The sequence below is a fragment of the Portunus trituberculatus genome, chromosome 33, assembly GCF_017591435.1.
Source record: "Portunus trituberculatus isolate SZX2019 chromosome 33, ASM1759143v1, whole genome shotgun sequence".
In the NCBI taxonomy this organism is placed as follows: Eukaryota; Metazoa; Arthropoda; class Malacostraca; order Decapoda; family Portunidae; genus Portunus; species Portunus trituberculatus.
Genome location: NC_059287.1, coordinates 5829731 through 5849741, shown reverse-complemented (window position 1 = coordinate 5849741; position 20011 = coordinate 5829731). Strand labels below are relative to the sequence as shown.

Genomic DNA, 20011 nt, shown 5'->3' with positions numbered 1-20011 from the left:
GCAATCAGCAGTGCTTTGCCTCACCTGTGCCTTCCTCAACAAGACTAACCAACTGCAACACTTGTGAGAACACCACAGGCATCTCTCCAGGGCTCATAGGATCGTAATAGATCGTCACAGCCCTTAACAACAACAAAATATAAAATAGCAATCGAGATTCGTGTAATTTGATAAAGATATGTGAATCGTGGGTTTTTGATGGTGCAATCAAGATGCGAAATATCGAGATGAGATTGATCGAGATTCGAGATTCTACTGTATATTTATATATTTAATGGCTCATAAGATGCACATTTAAAAAAAAAGAAAAAGTCTTAGGAAGTGAGCCTGTGTCCTGTGAGGCCAAGGCTCAGCATGGAGGCAGTTGTTAGGGGTAACAGAGGCTCTAAACTCAAACCTGAGACATCTTTGCACCTGTAAACAAAGTGATGATTAGTATTACACCACAAAACTCTTTCTTTCAAAGTAACAATATATGATAGGTCATACTTACTGGTAATTAACATAGAATGACACCAGTCAGGAAGAATTTGCTGAAGTGACCATGCACCATGCATTCTATGTACCAAAACAAAACATGCTGTCAGTGATCTTAATCTTAACACAGGCACACTTCACTGAGTACTTTACAGTGTGAGGCCATTACTCCTTGAGGTAAAACATGCTTTTATACAATTAAAACTGCACATCTTTTAACATTCTTGCCTTGAATACATGTAAAAAGAAAAAGAAAGAAAAAAATGGAACTTGAAGGTAATGAGTTTTTGTTTTTTTTTTTTTTAGAAAATAACTTATCTATAGAAATTAAAGATTTCTCTTACAAATGATGAGTGTCATGGGGTGGGCTTCCTTGTGGTGATGGTCTGCATAATATTCATGTAATAGGTTATGCAATATTTCAGATATAATAAATTTTAGAAAATAAAGTTGGTAAATCTGCTCTCACACATCCTTTGGCTTTGAAAATGTGCTTAAAATACTTCATTAAAATTATGTGTAGAACAATGATTAAAAAGAAAACAAGGGAAAAGTAAAGAGGCACCTCCTTTCTAATCATTTAAACAACCATGCAAGGTGATAGAGTACTTACTATACAACATGTCTGCTATGTTTTTAATGTGGGGACGGCTTTTGTAAGGCCATAGTAATTAAATTAATATTCCAGTGCCTGCAGAATCTGAGTCCACAATGATCAGTCATATATGAAGGTATACAAGTTAGTGTGTGTGTTCATGTGTTGGTGAGTGTGTGGCATGTGCACCTGGGTCTAGTGACACTGTTAGGTTAGGTTAGGATAGTTTTGGGGGGTCCAGGGGCACAGCAGGTTATTATGTTAGGTTAGGATAATTTCAGTGAAAATTATCCATGAATTTTTACATTTTCTGAATTTTTCCTTAAAAAACTGCTGTTTTTGTCCATAGATTCTTTTTGGATCGCCATATCTTGCCTCTTTTGACTCCCGCTTCCCCACAGTCCCCCAAGCTTGCTGGGGCAGGTGGAGGGTGGGTGGGATGGAGGAAAAGGGGGAGGTTCTATTTTGTACATTTACCAAAAAGGAAATATGATTACCCCTGTAGTCTCTCACAGTCACTGCCTACACCATGTGCCAGGTACATGTTTACATATCACAACTAGATTGGTATGTAGGCTAATAGCAAATATTAAAGTTTGTAAATGCAAAATATTGGGATCTAATAATGACCTAAATGCATGTGAGAGTTTTCAAATGTCAGGTGAACTTTTTCACTCCATATTCAGAGCTTAAATCTGCTCATTTATCTTTTTTTTTTTTCTAATTTCATTGTCTGCCAAAACTGGGTGCATCTTATGAGCTATCAAATACAGTATTTATACAGTAATACCTGAGATATGAATTATTTGAGATACAAGCCACAGTTTGGTCCATTTTTTTTTTTTTTTTTTTTTTGAGATACAAGTTATGCTTCTGAGTGCTGCCGCTAGTTTGCGTATTGGTCCAGCCTCAGCTGAGCTAGTATCTACGTATATCCCGCAGATCTCGTGCATTGAGATTGTTCTTTCATCATTTTCACTCTATTTACATACCTTTTTTTTTTGTACATGTAAAGAAATTGTAGTTTTAATTTATGTTTCATATTTATGTGTGAGTGGTGCCTGCATCCCTCGCTCCCTCCCTCTCTCCTTCCTTCCCAACTCCTCTGCTCTTCACCACCATTAGCTGAAAATGTTTGTCTCCAAGATAAGAACACTAAATAAACTTTTGCTTCTGTTTTTTTTTTTTTTTTTTTTATGCATCGATAAAGTATACATGCGTACATAACTAAAAAGGCATAACAATTTTCTCCCATCTCCACTTACCTCTCCCATGCACATTTATCATATGCTTATCACAGAAAAGGGGAACAATGTAAACACCTCTGGGGCTCGCTCTCTCTCTCTCTCTCTCTCTCTCTCTCTCTCTCTCTCTCTCTCTCTCTCTCTCTCTCTCTCTCTCTCTCTCTCTCTCTCTCTCTCTCTCTCTCTCTCTCTCTCTCTCTGCTTAACATAACATAACATAACATAACATAAATAATAGGATAACAAAGGCCCACCAGGGCCCATCTAGGTTATCCTGTATCAGTCGCACAGCGACCTCGTCATCAGTACTTAAAGATACACTTACAAGTACACAATACATTATATACTAATTCTAAATATTTGGCCCATTAACAGGGCTAAGTCCTGCAGCAAATTCCTCTACAATCTGTGATCCCCATACATGGGGATCATGTCTTGTTTAACTATAGTAAATTTCTTATAAAAACTATCATGCAGCACTATACATAATTATAAATCTAATAAATTTAAGTGCTTATCTAATCTGTTTTTAAACATTGTCAAACTAGTGCTATTTACAACCCTCTCTGGCAATGCATTCCAGAAGTCTACCACCCTATGACTAAAGAAATATTTTCTTATATCTAACCTGCAGCCTTGCTTTCTAATCTTCCTGCCATGATTTCTAGTCCTACTTCCCTCCTCTAAGGTAAAGAAAGATCTCACATCTATGTAGTTTGTATCTGAGAACATTTTAAATAACTCTATCATATCCCTCTTATACATCTCCTCTCAAATGAAAACATGTTTAATTCCTTTAATCTATCTCTATACTCCAGGCGCTTTAATGCTGGTATCATCCTAGTTGCTCTTCTCTGAACTGCTTCTAACATGTTGATATCCTGCCTATAATGGGGTGACCAGGCCTGTATGCAATACTCTAAATGGGGCCTAACATAGGAATTATATAAGCTACGCACCACTTCCTTACTTTTATAACTAACATTTCTATTTATAAAACCCAGGATCCTATTTGCCCTATTTCTTGCTTCTAAACATTGCTTTGAAAATTTCATAGTCCTGTCTATCACTACTCCTAAATCCTTTCCTCCTCTACTGCCTCTAGCCAACATCCCTCCATCTCATAGCTAAAGTTTGTGTTGTCTTTACCTAAATGCATAACCTGACACTTTTAGAATTAAACTCCATCTGCCACCTGTCTGCCCATGCTATCAGCCTGTCCAGGTCTCGTTGTATTCTGTAATTGTCCTTTTCACCCTGTACTGCACATGCTATCTTAGTATCATCTGCAAACTTTGATACTTTGCTACTAATTCCTATATCTAAATCGTTAATGTACACCAAGAAAAGAAGAGGTCCTAGCACTGATCCTTGGGGTACCCACTAACCACTTCCTTCCACTCAGACATTGCCCCATTTAATACTACTCTCTGTTTCCTATCAGAAAGCCATTCACTAATCCAATCAACTAACCTACCCCTATCCCATGTAGTCTCAATTTGTACACTAGCCTCCTATGCGGTACCTTATCAAACGCCTTGCTAAAATCTAGATATATAACATCTATGCTATTTCCATCATCTAACTCCTTGGTAATATATTCTAAGATATCGAGCAAATTTGTAAGACAGGACCTCCCTGATCTAAAGCCATGTTGGGTATCTCTAATTAATCTATTCTCATTTAAATGCTCCCAAATACTACCCTTAATGATTTTCTCTAGTATCTTACATACTATACTAGTTAAACTGATCGGTCTATAATTATTCGCATCATCCTTCCTACCTTTTTTAAATATTGGTGTAACATTAGCTAACTTCCAGTCCTGAGGTATCTCAGCAAACCTAAGTGATCTTTCAAAGATTAACTTAAGTGCTTCAGAAATACTGTCTACACCCTCCCTAAGTACTCTGGCATGTAGCTCATCAGGACCACTAGCTTTCCTATCGTCTAGTTCAAGAATAAATTTCCTAATAATTCCCGGTTTTATATCAATATTTTCTAAAGCTCTTAAACTACTCGTCGCACTGTTTGTAACAGGATTTCCTATTCTTTCCCTAGTAAATACTGAAGAAAATTGTTCATTCAATAATTCTACTATGTCTTCATTTTGATCCACTACTACACCATCTTTTCTATCCTTATTTCTTTTATCACTGACCTTGTAATAACTATATAATTTTTTGGGATCTTTACTCCCAGCTCTAGCTAGCTTTATCTCTGCCTGCCTTTTACTTTTTTTTATAACCTTACTCAAATCATCCCTAACCTGTCTGTACCTAATCAAATCTACATCTTCCCCACTTTTCGGCAACTCTCTGTATGCCCTCTTCTTCTCTCTGATCTGTCTACCTATCTCATGAGTCCACCATAATGGCTTCCTGTTTCTCTGCCTTATATCTTTGTAAGGGATACACTGCATCACTATACCCTTTACTACAACCTTAAAAATATCCCACATCTCCTGTGCAGTTTTATTTCCATAACTATCTTCCAAGTTTACCTCTCTTAATAACTGACATAACCTACCATAATTGCCTTTCTGATAGTTTGGGACTCTAGTCTTATTCACTATATTATCCCTACTGGAATTAATGATAAATCTAATTATATGATGGTCACTGTTTGCTAAAGTCTCTCCTACCTCAACTTCCTTTAAACAATGCTCAATATTTGTTAGTACTATGTCTAAAACCTTCCTCCCCTAGTAGGTTTATCTACCATCTGCACTAAATAGTTATCCTGAAAACTTTCCATAAACTTATTTTCACTAGCATCTCCTACCATCCTCTCCCAGTTTACTGACTTAAGATTAAAATCCCTAAGATAATTGTCTGACTAGTACACCCCTATTTATCTCATCTACCATAAGGTTGTCTACATCTGCTGACTGGTTAGGTGGTCTATAAAAGCTCCTACTCTAATAACCTTACTTTTGTTTACTCTAACATCCAGCCATAAGGACTCTACTCTGTTATCTACCTTAATACCATTAACCTGACTGGAAATGAAGGATTTTTACATAAATAACTACTCCTCCACCTATCCTACCAATTCTCTGGTGTAAATACATAATGTATCCATCTACTTCATATTCTTTCCTATTTTCCTAAACTTTTCCTCATTTACCCATGCCTCTGTGACACATACAACATCTAAGTCCTCCTCAACTATATAACTAGATAACTCGTCCTTCTTGTTCCTAAGACTCCTGGCATTTACATAAAAACATTTAAGTCCTGCTACCTTCCTAGATGCTGTCTCCTTATTTGGAATCCTAATCTTATTCTCTCCTATTTGCACCTGGAAATCTTTCCTAATCTTTTCACTATCTCTGTTTATCCTATCTAATTTATGTCTAACATCTTTCTTCTGGAATGCATTTGCTACCTCACCCCCTACACTCCATCCCAACTCCCCTCCAGACATCCACTCAGCACATCCACACCCTTCCTACTCAGATGCACACCATCCCTAGCATACAAATCCCTTCGCCCATAGAACCTATCCCATACATCCACAAAGCTGACACCCACATCCTTACACATCCCTTTTACCCAATCATTCACACCAATGGCTCTAGACAACCATTCCTGCTAACATACACACGAGGCAAGATTCCTGACACTACACACCTCCTACCACTCTCCCTTATCTTGCCTAACATTTCCCGAAATCTTGCCACTAACTCCTCCGACCCACCTGCTCTGACATCGTTCCCACCTACGTGCAAAACTACTACACCCTCCCTCTCCATCCCCCCAACTCTCTTCTGCACCTCCTCACTCACTGCCTTCACACCTGCACCAGGCATACACACGTTCGTCCTCCTATCCCTGTCTTTCCCACAGAAAGTGCTATCTAAATACCTAACCTGAGAGTCACCCACCACACACACCTGAGGTGTGCTAGGCACAACCCTCCTCCTCTCCTCTACCCCTTCTCTCTCCTTTCACTCACCACAACCACTTCATTCACTCCACTCTCACTCTCCCCTTCCCCCTCCAACAAACCGAACCTATTTTCACACTCAACAGGTTTAGTCCTATCCTCCCTAACTGCCTCCGCTTTCCTTCCCCTCGCAACTTGCCATCTCTGCCCATCTTTACTATCTTTCCCAGTCTGGCTCGCCTGCTCCCTCATCCCCACTCTGCTCTTCCCGACAGAGGGCCAAGGCACCCTGTCGCCCTCAGAAGGTCCAACCTTCGGCCTAACACTGATCTCCTGCCTAATTTTTCCACTGCCTCCCCAAGCCTCTTAACCCATACAGCGTCAGCAGATCTGAGACTTTGTGATTTCGCCAGTGCTGGCCACATCATGGATTTTTTTTTTTTTTGCTAAACCAGTCTTAAATGATGTGAAACAAATGAAAATGACAGTCATTCCTCCCGGAACTGACTGGATGTTGTATTAATTGTTGCGAGATGTTTTGCGCTAAGGTTAGCGACTTAGCAAAGCCTTATGTGACTAGGTTATTCACTTCCTCATTTCTCACCAATCGATCCCCGAGTTGGACACATGCATAATATTGTTCCTGAGTTGAAAGAAAAACAATATGTCATGTTTTGCTGTTTGGGAGTGTTTGTGGCTAAAAATAGACACGAGATATCACAAGGGAGTGTTGCCTTTCATGGTGCAAATATTGTCCGAGTAATATGTACTTGTTTTTCCTTATAACAAAGCGATTGGAAAATTCTTATTTATGTCATACAAAATTTTCACTACCACAATATAACAGTTACCAAAAACATCTGAAAACGTAAGAGTAAGTAATGGAAATTATGCTTTGTTCATATTAGCGGAGTTGAGGCGTCAGTTTCCCGCTACACCAAGCTGAAGGCACCAGAAACTGCTAAAGTTCAGATATGTAATAAATAAATACAGGAAGCATTCATGCTAGCAGGGACGAGGAGGCAGCATGAGCAATGTCTACAGTGCATGATGGCAGTATAATGGTAGGTTTTGAGGACGCAATACCTCCGAAAACACGAGGAAGCTCGCCGACGTATCTCACATGTCTCTGAGGCCCGGTTCGCTCAGAGTAGCCAACGTATCTCGTACGTCTCTGACGCTGTACGGGTTAACCTCCTCCTTCAACTCAAAGATGAGAACTTCATTTTTTCTATGAATAATGCTTACTTACACTATCGTCAACAAACTCTTCTGTAATTATTAGAGCAGCCAGTCTCCAGTGGTTGGCTATATTTGTAAATTCTAGCTCAGGGTTTCTCAATCTTTCAAGCTTTGTGGACCCCTTACATTCATTTATATATTTAGGGGACCCCTTGGTACTGGATTACATAGGATATAGTAATTTTGCATTTGTATGTAAGAGTGGATGATAAAAAGTTTTCTTTTCATAAAAAAAATGTGGTTATTATCAGTGTGTTTTCATTGTACAAACATGACACAAAAATAAAAGAAAAATCTTTTTATATTTATGAAATGAAAAATAAATTAAACTTCATTTCTAAGAGAACAGAATAATTATGTTTTCAAAATGGTTAAACTCTTACTTATTGACTGAAAAATTGTTACAAATATATAGCATGACTTTATGAAAAGCTTTCCACATTAAATTTTTTTTATGATCAGTTAACTTATTTTTTTGTTAACAAACTTATTTTTTTGTTAACACATTACCTGTAATGTGACCCACCAGTGGGTTATCAGTTACTATCCATTGTTGCGATGTGACCCACCTGCAGTGGGTCTTAAAGCAGTTTTTGCATATATATTCTATCTTACTATTAATAGAAATTAGATCATGTTGTAAAATTGCAATAAATAGTATGTGCAGGAGGGCATGATAATCACTTATTGATAAATGATATGAAGCTTATTTAATTTTTAGTGTTATGAAAATTATATGAAAAAAGTCTTCGTTTCAATTTTTTTTTTTCTGATACATGTAAAAATTTATATCATCTTGCATTATTTTTGTCCAGAAGAACATAAAACTATTCTATAACAAATCATTGAAACAGATATCACAGATATCACAATTAGACTGTCCTTGACCAGCTTCAATGATTCTTGGTATTGAATTTCATATTTTTCCTGATATTTGGACAAATTGTAAAAACAAGCTGTTATTGGTGACTCTTTTGAATTGCATATACAGATACAAAATTAATTAGTTCCATAGTGGCTTTCATATGATTGTTTCATATAATGAATATAATGTAAATCGCCTAATTTGTTCCAAGCCCTGTGAAAACACAACATTAAATTTTGTAATAAGGGTAAAACCAGAATGAAATAAGAGCCAAATACATTTGAATCATTCAATATACCTAACCTAACTGTTAATACCTGTAAATGAAGTAGATAATAGAACATAATGCAATAATAAATGAAAAATAATAATAATGAAAATGTGGACCCTTACCCTTTGAGTGAGGTGATGCCCAAGAGCAAAAGTGGCAGTAGAGGAGGAGGACAAACGGCAGAAAGTACAGAAAATCGCAGGAAACATTAACACTTAAGTTTACAAGACACTTTAAATTATTATTTATTATTTTTTTTTTCAGTTTCTAAATTTCATCAATTAACACTTAACTTTACAAAACCCTTGAAATTAATTTTTCTTTTCTCAGTTTCTAATTTTCATCAGATTCTTCTTCCCTTCTCTGTTTTTTCGGATCACTTTGACCTTCACCTTGACTCACTAATGACCTCTTTGAAAAATAATGATCCAAGGAACTTTGTTTCTACCTAGTTTTAAATATGTTCCTGAAATGACTCGGGCAAATGTCATTAAAATGCGCAAGAAGACAACCTGTGTGAACATTTTTGGGGTGTTTCTTTTCTATGAATTCTGCCACTTTATCTTATGGCGCATTTATGGTGCGAATTTAAAAATTTTCTGTGCGCAGGAACTTCAAGTTTTGTTTCGTATTTTTCGTATGCTTAGTAATTTTTCATAATATGAAGCCAAAAAATCTTCCCATATTTCGTAAAATGAAATTTTCGTATTCAGAAGCTTTCATATCTGGAGGTACCACTGTATAAGTAAACACAAGTAATGGAACAAAACAGAATAAATGAAAAAATATCTGCCATATAAATTAAATGAAAATACTTTTCTTTTTTCTTGTGCTTGTAAGAAAACTATATTATTTTGCATTTTTCCTTCAGAACCTAAAACTTTTCTATGACAAATAATTCAAACTTAGATATATCACAATTGGACTTTCCTTTATAAGCTTCATTAATTTTTTTATAGATCTTTTCATAATTTCATGATTTTCCTGATATTATCTTATCTTCTCTCTCTTATGTTGAACTAAGTTGACCTTAAAACTGTGTAGCATTTATTTTCTGAATATTCAAAGCAGAGACAAAAATATAAACAAATTTAGAAAGGAAAAAAAATATAGTACAGTATAGAGGCGCACTTAATATCGACAAATAAAGTATGTTCACCGGTGGGTCATATCACACAGAAATCATAGATTTTTCACTGTATGTGATGCGACCCACCAAAGGGCAAACTCTTTGACATTACCAGTATGTTTGGGTGTGCTCCCAGACAGCACTCAGCTCTTCTCACTTTGCTGGTTTGACCAGCACTGATGTGACAACAATTTATTTGTATTGCAGTGTATTTGTATTGTAACTGCCAAATGCAGTTCATGTATCACTAATATGATGCTTTCTGCTGACTGCTAGCAATGATGTTATCAATGTGTTGGGGTATAATTGACAAACTGACACGCATGTCATCTTCGATCCTCAGTCTTGATCTATATTTAGTTTTCAGTGATGTCATGGCTGAAAAACTTGTTTCACATAGGTAGGTGGTTGTGAAAGGTAACAACACTTTCATAGCTGCTCCATGGGAAATCGGGAACTCATGAAAACATTGAGCCCAGAATGATTCTAGTGCCACAGCACTGAATTGTGTCTTCATGGTAGCATCTGATAGGTCAATTAGCTCCAAGTAATTTTGACTTTGAAGTGTTTGGGAGCTTCATCTCAATATTCTCAATGAAGGGGTTTCCTATCCACTGGTAAGAAACAACCTGCTCCTCAGTTAGCTCAGGGACATAGCTCTTTAGTTTCTCCAACAATTTTAACAGATGTAGTGTTATTTGTGTTTTGATTACATTGAAACTCATATCTCTATCATGAATGAATGCATGCATATTTTCAAATATATCAGTGATTTCTGATGAAATACGAACATGCCATAGCTTGAGCGTTATTTTGAAGGCTTCAGTTTTTTGTTACTGAGAAATGTTGTTTGTGTTTGCATCTTGCATTGTTTTGTTTAACTTTTTACTTTGCTAAATATGTCTGCCTGGTTGCTTAGTTGAAGAAGCCATTTCTCATCATTCAAGAAATCTGCAAGCTCATGCTTTTTCTCTGATAGGAATTTACACAGTGTGAGGGAAAACAATACAAAATAGAATGAGTGTATTAACACCAAAGAGACAATATGATAAACAACTGAACCACTGCTGTCCTGTGCAAAGAGATGGCGTGCTGAGTCACCGGGGTTGGGTGCACCGGTGAAGATCCACTCAGCAATAAGCCGGGAGGTGAACTTCAGAAGCTGGAGTGCGGCAGGAAGACAACAGCAGTAGCAGGTGGAGGTATGGAGAGAAGCAGCAGGAGCCCAGGCTGGCTGCTTTTCCGGTGAGACGAGGAACCAGCTTGAAGAGAGGCAAGGTGTTCACCAAGGGACGGTGTGCTGGTGTCTAGTCTTGGCTTCAAAACCCGGATCCAATTGTAGCCTCGGAAAGGGAGGAGCCAAGGCCAGTAGCAAAGCCTCATGGTACCGGAGATCCAAAACTTAACAAGGGCCGGCCTGGGGGTATAACGAAGCCGGCAGAGCGTATAGTAACTACCGAGGCAAGGTAGTTTAGGAAGGGAGGAAGAGCCGTCACGGCGTATCTCCCTTATATCCTCACACGAACCCCCAAACAAGAATCTACTGGAAGTAGATTACACAATATTAGTAGGATCAACAGGATCTACTTAGCAAGTCGGCACCTAGATTATCTTTTCCTGCCACATGGACGACTCTGAATTTGTAGGCCTGAAGAGACAAGGTCCAACAAAGCAGTCTATCATTCTTGCCTTTGAAGGTAGACAGGTATAACAGGGGCTTGTGGTCAACCTCCAAGATGAACTCCTTACCGCAAAGGTAGAAGTCAAACCTGTTGATGGCAAAGATGACTTCAAGGCACTCGCATTTGATGGTAGAGTACTGGGTTTCTCATTTGAGTAGCTTCCGGCTGGCGTAACGGGATGGGGACAGTCGTTGTAGTACTGCAGAAGGATGGCTCCAATCCCGCGGCTAGAGGTTTCAGTTCTCAGAACGAAGACGACATCTGGGTTCGGCAGATGGAGGACTGGTGGGCAGACCAACTGGTTCTTTAGGTGTTCAAACTGCACCAACAAATTTTCACTCCAGACCAAGGGTTCGGGAACAGCCTTCTTGAGAAGATCGGATAGGGGCCCGGTGTATTCAGCTGCCTGAGGAATAAACATGCGATAAAATGATACAAGTCCAAGGAAAGCTTTGAAAAGCTTCTTGCTGGCAGGTGGAAGCATGGCAGAGATATCCTTTGTCTTGTCATGTTGAGGGTGAAGGTTTGTCCCGTCGACGATAAATCCGAGGTAGTGGATGGAAGAGACGCCAAAACGACACTTAGATGGCTTGATGGTGAGATGATGTTCTCTCAGTTGTTGAAGAATGCCTCGCAGAACTTGAAGATGTGTAGGCCAGTCCTTGGAATAGACAAAAATATTATCAAAATAGAAGGAAACGTTGGAAAGACCAGCGAGTACAAGGCGCATGAGGCGAATGTAGGTAGCACAGGCAGTAGAGAGACCGAAGGGCATACGACGAAACTCCATTAACCCAAGGTGGGTTGGAAAGGCAGTGAGAGCTTTGGCCGTGTCGGTAAGAGGTACTTGATAATAAGCCTTGCACAGATCTAACTTGCTGAAATACTTGGATCCCGTGAATTTATGTAAGTCTTCAGTAATGTTGTCAGTGGGTTCTGCATGGAAAACAGTGATGGAGTTAAACTGACGGTAGCCAATAGCCATACGGTAGGACTTGTCTGATTTCCTAACCATTACAACAGGAGAACAGTGGGGAGAGGATGAACGTTGAATAATACCCTGTTGAAAGAGTGTCTCAACTTCCTGTCTGAAAGATGGCTGGAGATGAATAGGGACTGGATATACCTTACTTTGCACTTGATCTGTCATGGTAAGAGTGATATCATGTTCCAAGGTAGTGCAGTGACCTGGAATACTAGAAAATACATCCGTAAATTCACCCAAAAGATCTTCAATATTGGAATGCTGTTCCCAGGTGAGGGCTTCTCCTACATGAGGCTGAGGATTAGAGAAGTCTGAGGAGCTCTGTGTCGTCGGGGTGTGGAACACTTCATCGGGAAGCGGCTCCTCAATAACTCTCGGTCCATCCTTCCCGGGTGCCGAGAGTGCTTTTAGCGTAGTAGTTTCATCCAGGACCTGAACACACTGGACCACTGCTGTCGTGTGCAAAGAGACTGCGTGCTGAGTCACTGGGGTTGGGTGCACTGGTGAGGATCCACTCAGCAATAAGCCGGGAGGTGAAGTCCAGAAGCTGGAGTGCGGCAGGGAGACAACAGCGGTAGCAGGTGGAGGTATGGAGAAAAGCAACAGGAGCCCAGGCTGGCTGCTTTCCCGGTGAGACAAGGAACCAGCTTGAAGAGAAGCGAGGTGTTCACCAAGGGACGGTGTGCTGGTGTCTGTCCTGGCTTCAAAACCCGGATCCAATTGTAGCCTCGGAAAGGGAGGAGCCAAGGCCAGTAGCAAAGCCTCATGGTACTGGAAATCCAAAACTTACCAAGGGCCGGCCTGGGGGTATAACGAAGCCGGCAGAGCATATAGTAACTTCCTAGGCAAGGTAGTTTAGGAAGAGAGGAAGAGCCGGCACGGTGTATCTCCCTTATATCCTCACACAGAAAATTGCATACTTGTTGATTCAATCTGTCTTAAATGTAAGATTGCAAAACATAATATTAAAACATTCGGTATTTAGCCAAGTGGCATCTCCGGCTGCTGCAGCAAACCAGCAACAGTCGTCATCACCTCATAAAAACACAATGGACCATTGCACGCCTCTCAGAAATTTTAAAATCATCCTACGGGTAAACAAAACCTTAAAATGCATATGTGTATATAACATTTTCTGCTTAGAAATGCATGTTCTCTTACCTCTTTCAATATTTACAGAAAGTCGTGTTACACCATGGACTATATGCACAAGGTACAGTATACTGGTGTACCAATACGTTATTGTTTTTAGTGCTCCATTCTACAAAATACTATCTCAGGAACACTGAGTTGCCATCCATGGTTAACGTCTTAACATAATGAAAGAAATAAGAGGACAATAACCTAAAATTTGGTGTGGGATCGTCATGGTAAACACGGGGCTGTCGGAGAGGGCCGTCTTGACCAGGGACCGTCTTGACCAGGAAACGTTGACACTTGTTTCTGACCATGAAGAAGTTGAATTTTCATATTACAATTTGCTTACTTCCCTGATTTATCTTCCATAATGAATGCAGTATATCAAAGAAAAAACTTATTGGCTTATATAAGAGTTCGTTGCTGGCTTGATGGAGTCACATGAGGATGTGGTGACACTTGTTTCTGACCACGAGAAGTTGAATTTTCATTATAATACATTTTGCTTGCTTTCCTGCTTTATTTTCCTATCTTTTATAGTTATAGCATAATAGTAGTAGTATATATTGTAAAAGTATTCAAAAAGTAAGAAATTAGGTTGAAAAATGAATTTTTTTGGTCTTGGGAGGTGGTTTGGAATGAATTATGATTACTTCCATAAGAATACATGTATTTTGATGCTTTGGAGTAAGAACAAAATTTTGAATGGATTAAGTTCGTATTCCACTGTATGTTAATTTTCGTAAATATATTACCTGCTGGGCATGCTCTTCCAATACAGGCCCGTCTCATCAATATTGAAAACTTGGCGAGGTGAGTAGCCTCCCTCCCTCACCAGCCTCTAGAACTCGTCAGGGAAGGTTTCTGCTTACACCTCGTCAGCACTCGCACGCTCCCCCATAATCTGGATGTTATGGAGCACTGCCAGCATCTAGAAACAAAGAAATGCACCACGTGTCAGCTATTTTAGGTTTTACATATTTAGATTTATAAAATAGCTGTAGTACGTATAATATGCGATCTATTTCAGGCTTTATGTGAAACCTGTAGACACAAACACATGTATATATGCCCTACGTGCAATTTTTAGTTACTGACCTTAAACCGCCGAAAGCATTCCCCGCTGACCTTGAATTCCTCGTACTGGTGTGGTCCTGAGGTGGACGGTTGTGGTTCTGCCTCTTCCTCCACCTTGATGGCATCCCACAGCGATCGCGCTTTGTCCATGATCAAAGCCTGGCTAACAGGCATTCACTTCTGGTTTCAGTCCTCAATCCAGGTGGTCAGCATCAGAGTGAGACAGAGGCAGCTAATACCAGCACCAGGAGCGCTAGAGACAGAGGCGGGGAGCCAGCCAATCACAGAGAAGCTGCCACGTTCGGTCTAACTTTATTTAGTACATTAAACCGGAAATTCATTAGATGAACATTCATTAAGCGGAGTATTACTGTATTTGTTATTTATAGAAGTCTTTTTCTAACCTAAAAACATGTAAAAAAAATTAATGTACTCTGTTTTTAGAGAGGCAGGCATTTCAATGCATTTTACTGGGGAAAATTGTTTTGAGATATGAACTCCATCATGGAACAAATTCAACTCGTATATCGAGATACCATCATCTCTAAAAGTTTAGTGGAATAGACCAAAATGAACTGACAATTTTTTTTATGATTCGTGTTCCACTACATGGTTGGCCGCATGTCTGCCGACCTCTTCCATAAAATGAGCCTCAGTTGGTTTGTGACCTTGACCCGCTACCTTGCCCTCACCTGCTCTCTCCCCCAATAGAGACAAGGAGAAGAGCAAAGAGAGGGAAGGAAAGGAGAGGGAGATGCAGGTAGTAGGGGTTAGCACCTCTCTCTCTCTCTCTCTCTCTCTCTCTCTCTCTCTCTCTCTCTCTCTCTCTCTCTCTCTCTCTCTCTCTCTCTCTCTCGTTTTTATTGTTATTATCATTATTTTCATTATTATTAATGTTATTATTATTGTTATTATTGTTATTATTATTATCATCATCATCATTATTGCTACTAGTAGTAGGAGTAGAAGTAGTAGTAGTAGCAGTAGCAGCAGCAGCAGTAGTAGTAGTAGTAGTAGTAGTAGTAGTAGTAGTAGTAGTAGGAGTATTGTAAGTATTATTGTCATTATTATTACTTTTAGTATTATTATTATAATCATTATTATTATTATGTATGTTTTCTCTGCCTGCCAGACTACCTGCTTCCATCCATTCCGTATTTGTCTGTCCATTTCTCTGAAATGTCCACCAGATTTGGTTCAGGTGACACACACAGACACACAGACAGACAGATGACAGACTGCCTGACGAATGATTGGGTGGATGGATAAAACGATAGGCAAAGAACAATAATGATAACAATAATGATAGTGATGATGATAATAATGATAATAATAGTAATAGTAAAAGTAATAATAATGAGGACAATAATGACAAGAAGTAGTAGTAGTAGTAGTAGTAGTATAGTAGAAATAATATACTACTACTACTACTACTAATAATAATAATAACAATAGTAATAATGATAATGAGAGAAAGAGAGAGAGAGAGAGAGAGAGAGAGAGAGAGAGAGAGAGAGAGAGAGAGAGAGTTGTGGGAAGGTAGTATGGGGCTTGTGCTAATCCCTCCTTGACTTTCCTCCTCCCTTTCCACCACAGAGCAAGTTGACAGCTGCTTTCCAATCACAGGTTACCTTTCAAACCCAGCTGGGGAAGTGACTGATTGATGTGTACTGTGAGCCTATTTAGAGACATGGTTACCTTAAATTTTTTGTGATGATTGTACCACTGTATATTAAATAGGTATTGCCTTGCATATACACTTTTGAATTATATACTATTTTTTTTTTTTCCCCCCAGCTGGTGCCTCAGCTCAGGGGAAATCTTTATTACCACGCGTGGCAGCCAAACTTGATGTCTCTCCCATCAATGATATCATAGAAGTGAAGACTGCTGATACTTTTGTGCGCACCATCTATGCTGGCAATGCTTTGATGACCCTAAAGAGCAAGGATCTTGTCAAGGTTTGCTTGTTGCTCAACAGTATTTTTGTTCATAAATAAGATATGGATGTTTTTGTACATAGAATGCCATCTAAGAAGTAGAACAAATAATTTAGTATTGATAATATATAAAAAGTCTTCATGAATGCAAATCTTTCCATGACTATAAAGATTCAGTGTCTGAAATAGGGAAAATATAGCTTATCAGTTCATTTCTTCTTGAGCAGGTGATCACTGTACGAGGGACCAGTTTTGAGGCTGCCTTAGTTGAAGGAGGTTCTGCTGCTCAAGAGAATGTTGCTGCTGGGAATCTTCCTACTGACCTCTCCCAATTTATTGGACAAGAACTTTCCAAGTCAGATCGACCTGAGTTAACAGCAGCTAAGGTTAGTGGTATGGTGAAAAGTTTGTGAATTTTTATATACATTTATGTATTTTTTTTCTCGTAAAAAGATGCTTTTTTAAATTTCACAGAAATTGTTTTATTAAGCTGGAGGCAGAATATTATTGTTGCTTCATTCAAATTAGAAATAAGATGATACATGTAATATTTTAGGGCATCCTATTAATTCATGGTAAATAGGATAAATATCGTTATATATATATATATATATATATATATATATATATATATATATATATATATATATATATATATATATATATATATCACATAATGAATTATAATCTATATTTTATTAATAAACACAATGACATGCAGACTGTCATCAGTGGAGGAAGAGGCATGAAAAATGGAGAGAACTTTGAGATGTTGTACTCTCTTGCGGACAAACTGAATGCAGCTGTGGGAGCATCCAGAGCAGCTGTGGATGCTGGCTTTGTTCCCAATGACATGCAGGTATGGCTGAAGAAAGATAGTAATTAAAAGAATACATATAAAGAGAAAAACATAAAAGAAGGAAAGAGAGATTTAAGTGAATAGTTAATAGAAATAATAAATAATGAGATCAAATCTGTTGAAGTGCATAGGAAGAGAAGAACTTGTTAAAAGTCTTGAAGAGAGGATATAAGGATATGAGACTAAAGGAAGATATTAAAAAATTTTCAAGTGTTTAATTCACTGTATTATATATACACAGTAATCCATTCCTATATCAGTACATCATGAATTTTCATAAATACTCAACATAAATTAATATTGCATTTTCCTTAGTACATCATTGGTTTCTGCTGCAGATTGAAATTTAGGTTTTCATAAAATTTGGCAATTTGTTGAAAAAAAGCATTTTCTATGAAAAAAACTAATGATTAGAAAAAAAATACTTTACAGTACAGGTTGAACCCCGATTTAACGGCAACCTCGGGGATTTGCCGTTGCCGTTAAATCGATTTTGCCGTTAAAGCCGATAAATACTAAAAATATAAGAAAATAATAGAAAATAAAAAGTTAGGTTAGGAGAAAACAAAAATTAATGTTCTTACCATGTACTGGACGCTTCTTTCGCTCAAGAACGCAGGTGTCTTCTTATTTTTACTACTGTAGGTGAGGAGTTACTGTTGCATGGATGGAGTGGAGGTTGAAGGAACGGCTGCAAGGGTGATATCTTGCTGGCGATCACTGATGTCTGCAGGGTCTGAATGGTTGCTGATGTCAGGTAGGCTGATGTCTGGGGTCTCTGGTGGGGTACTGACTGGTGTAACAGTACTAACTGAAGGGGAGACTGGGATTTTTACGATGTCTGGAGCAGATGATGGTCCTGGTGCAGATGATGGATGAGGTGAAGGAGTACGCTTGTCACACATAGCCTTGAAAAGATCTTGTAGCTTAGTCTGTTTGAGAAGTTTCGGTTTTTCTTTGATGAGAGTGGATTGTATGTTGTACACCTGCATAATCTGTTGTTCTGTGATGCAGGGCCTCTGCTCCAGTGCACAAATCAGTTCTTCACACAACTCGATGGTCCTGTCATGTGAGACCTTTTTCGGGTGTTCATCATCCTGTGTGCTGTTCTCATCATCACTGTCCTCCTCCCTTTGCTCCTTCTTAAATTCTTCTGGGGTGGTTACCATCCTCACTATCTCCTGAGACGTGTGGCGTGTGCCACAGGACCATCGTCGTCCACGTCTAGCCACTCCTCAACAGCTTTATCCTGAAGTTCCTTTGACACTGAACTGCTGTACTGCTTTGCGTACTCCATAATTTCCCCAACAGTTTTCTTGGCCTCAGAAACCCGAAAACCACCAAAGTCAGCATCAATGTCGTCCAACTTCTCTGCCTGGAACATTAGACTTGGCCACAACTTGTGCCAACAGTTGTGGAGTGTTGATTTTTCCACCATGTCCCAGGCATTAGCGACCCCATACAGCACATTCCGCATGTTGTACTCCTTCCTGAACTCGTCGATTGTCTTCCCTTCACTCACACCCATCAACATTTTTCTCATAAAAATGCGTCGATACTTCCGTTTCATTGATCTCAAGATTCCCTTATCTTGAGGTTGAATGAGAGAGGTGCAATTGGGAGGCATGTAGGTCACAAAAACGTTGTCTTTCATCATCTGATCAGCAGGGGGGTGGCCAGGGCAGTTGTCCAGCAACAAAAGTATTTTACAGTCCTTGGGCAAGCCAGCTTTCGTGCAATGTTCCCTTGCCTCAGGAACGAACATCTTCTCAAACCACTCCAACATAATTTTCTGGGTCATCCACGCACGTTTGTTTGCACGATAGTGGACAGGCAACACTCGCATGCCCTTCAATGCGCGTGGATTCTGGCTCTTCCCGATAACCAAAGGTTTGCAGCGATGGCTCCCAGCAGCATTGGCACAGGCCAATACTGTAACCCTGTCCTTTGGCTCTTTAAAGCCTTCAAGTGCCCTCTCATCTTCATGGCGTAGTGTCTTGTGGGGCATGCAACGCCAGTACAAAGCAGTCTCATCGGCATTGTAAACTTGTTCTGGACTTAAGTTCTCATCCTTGATAATTTTCTCAAAAACATCAACATACCGCTCAGCATTCTCGTGATCGGCAGACTTAGCCTCACCACAGGTCGTTCCTTCAGAAATGCCATGCCGTTTCTTAAACCGATCTAGCCAACCACTCGACAAATGAAATTCACCTTCAATGTTCAGTAAATCAAAAAATATTTTAGCCTGCTCAAGTATCATGTCACCAGATAACTTAACACCTTCACTGCGTACTTGCCGAAACCACTCCATTAAACAAATTTCTAAGTCCTCGTACTTATATACATACTTAAAGCCTTCAAGTGCCCCCTCATCTTCGTGGCGTAGTGTCTTGTGGGGCATGCAACGCCAGTACAAAGCAGTCTCATCGGCATTGTAAACTTGTTCTGGACTTAAGTTCTCATCCTTGATAATTTTCTCAAAAACATCAACATACCGCTCAGCATTCTCAAGTATCATGTCACCAGATAACTTAACACCTTCACTGCGTACTTGCCGAAACCACTCCATTAAACAAACTTCTAAGTCCTCGTACTTTCCAGGTTTCATATGCTT

General features: G+C 39.1%; 1 protein-coding gene across 1 annotated transcript in view; it reads left to right on the top strand.

Annotated features, from left to right (window-relative positions):
• LOC123512157 (electron transfer flavoprotein subunit alpha, mitochondrial-like) overlaps nucleotides 1–20011 on the top strand; it is a 200364-nt gene that overhangs the window by 78104 nt on the left and 102249 nt on the right. Inside the window, exons 5-7 of the mRNA XM_045268362.1 lie at nucleotides 16393–16556; nucleotides 16763–16921; nucleotides 17257–17394. Coding sequence (XP_045124297.1) covers nucleotides 16393–16556; nucleotides 16763–16921; nucleotides 17257–17394 — 461 coding nt within the window. The remainder of the gene's footprint in view (nucleotides 1–16392; nucleotides 16557–16762; nucleotides 16922–17256; nucleotides 17395–20011) is intronic.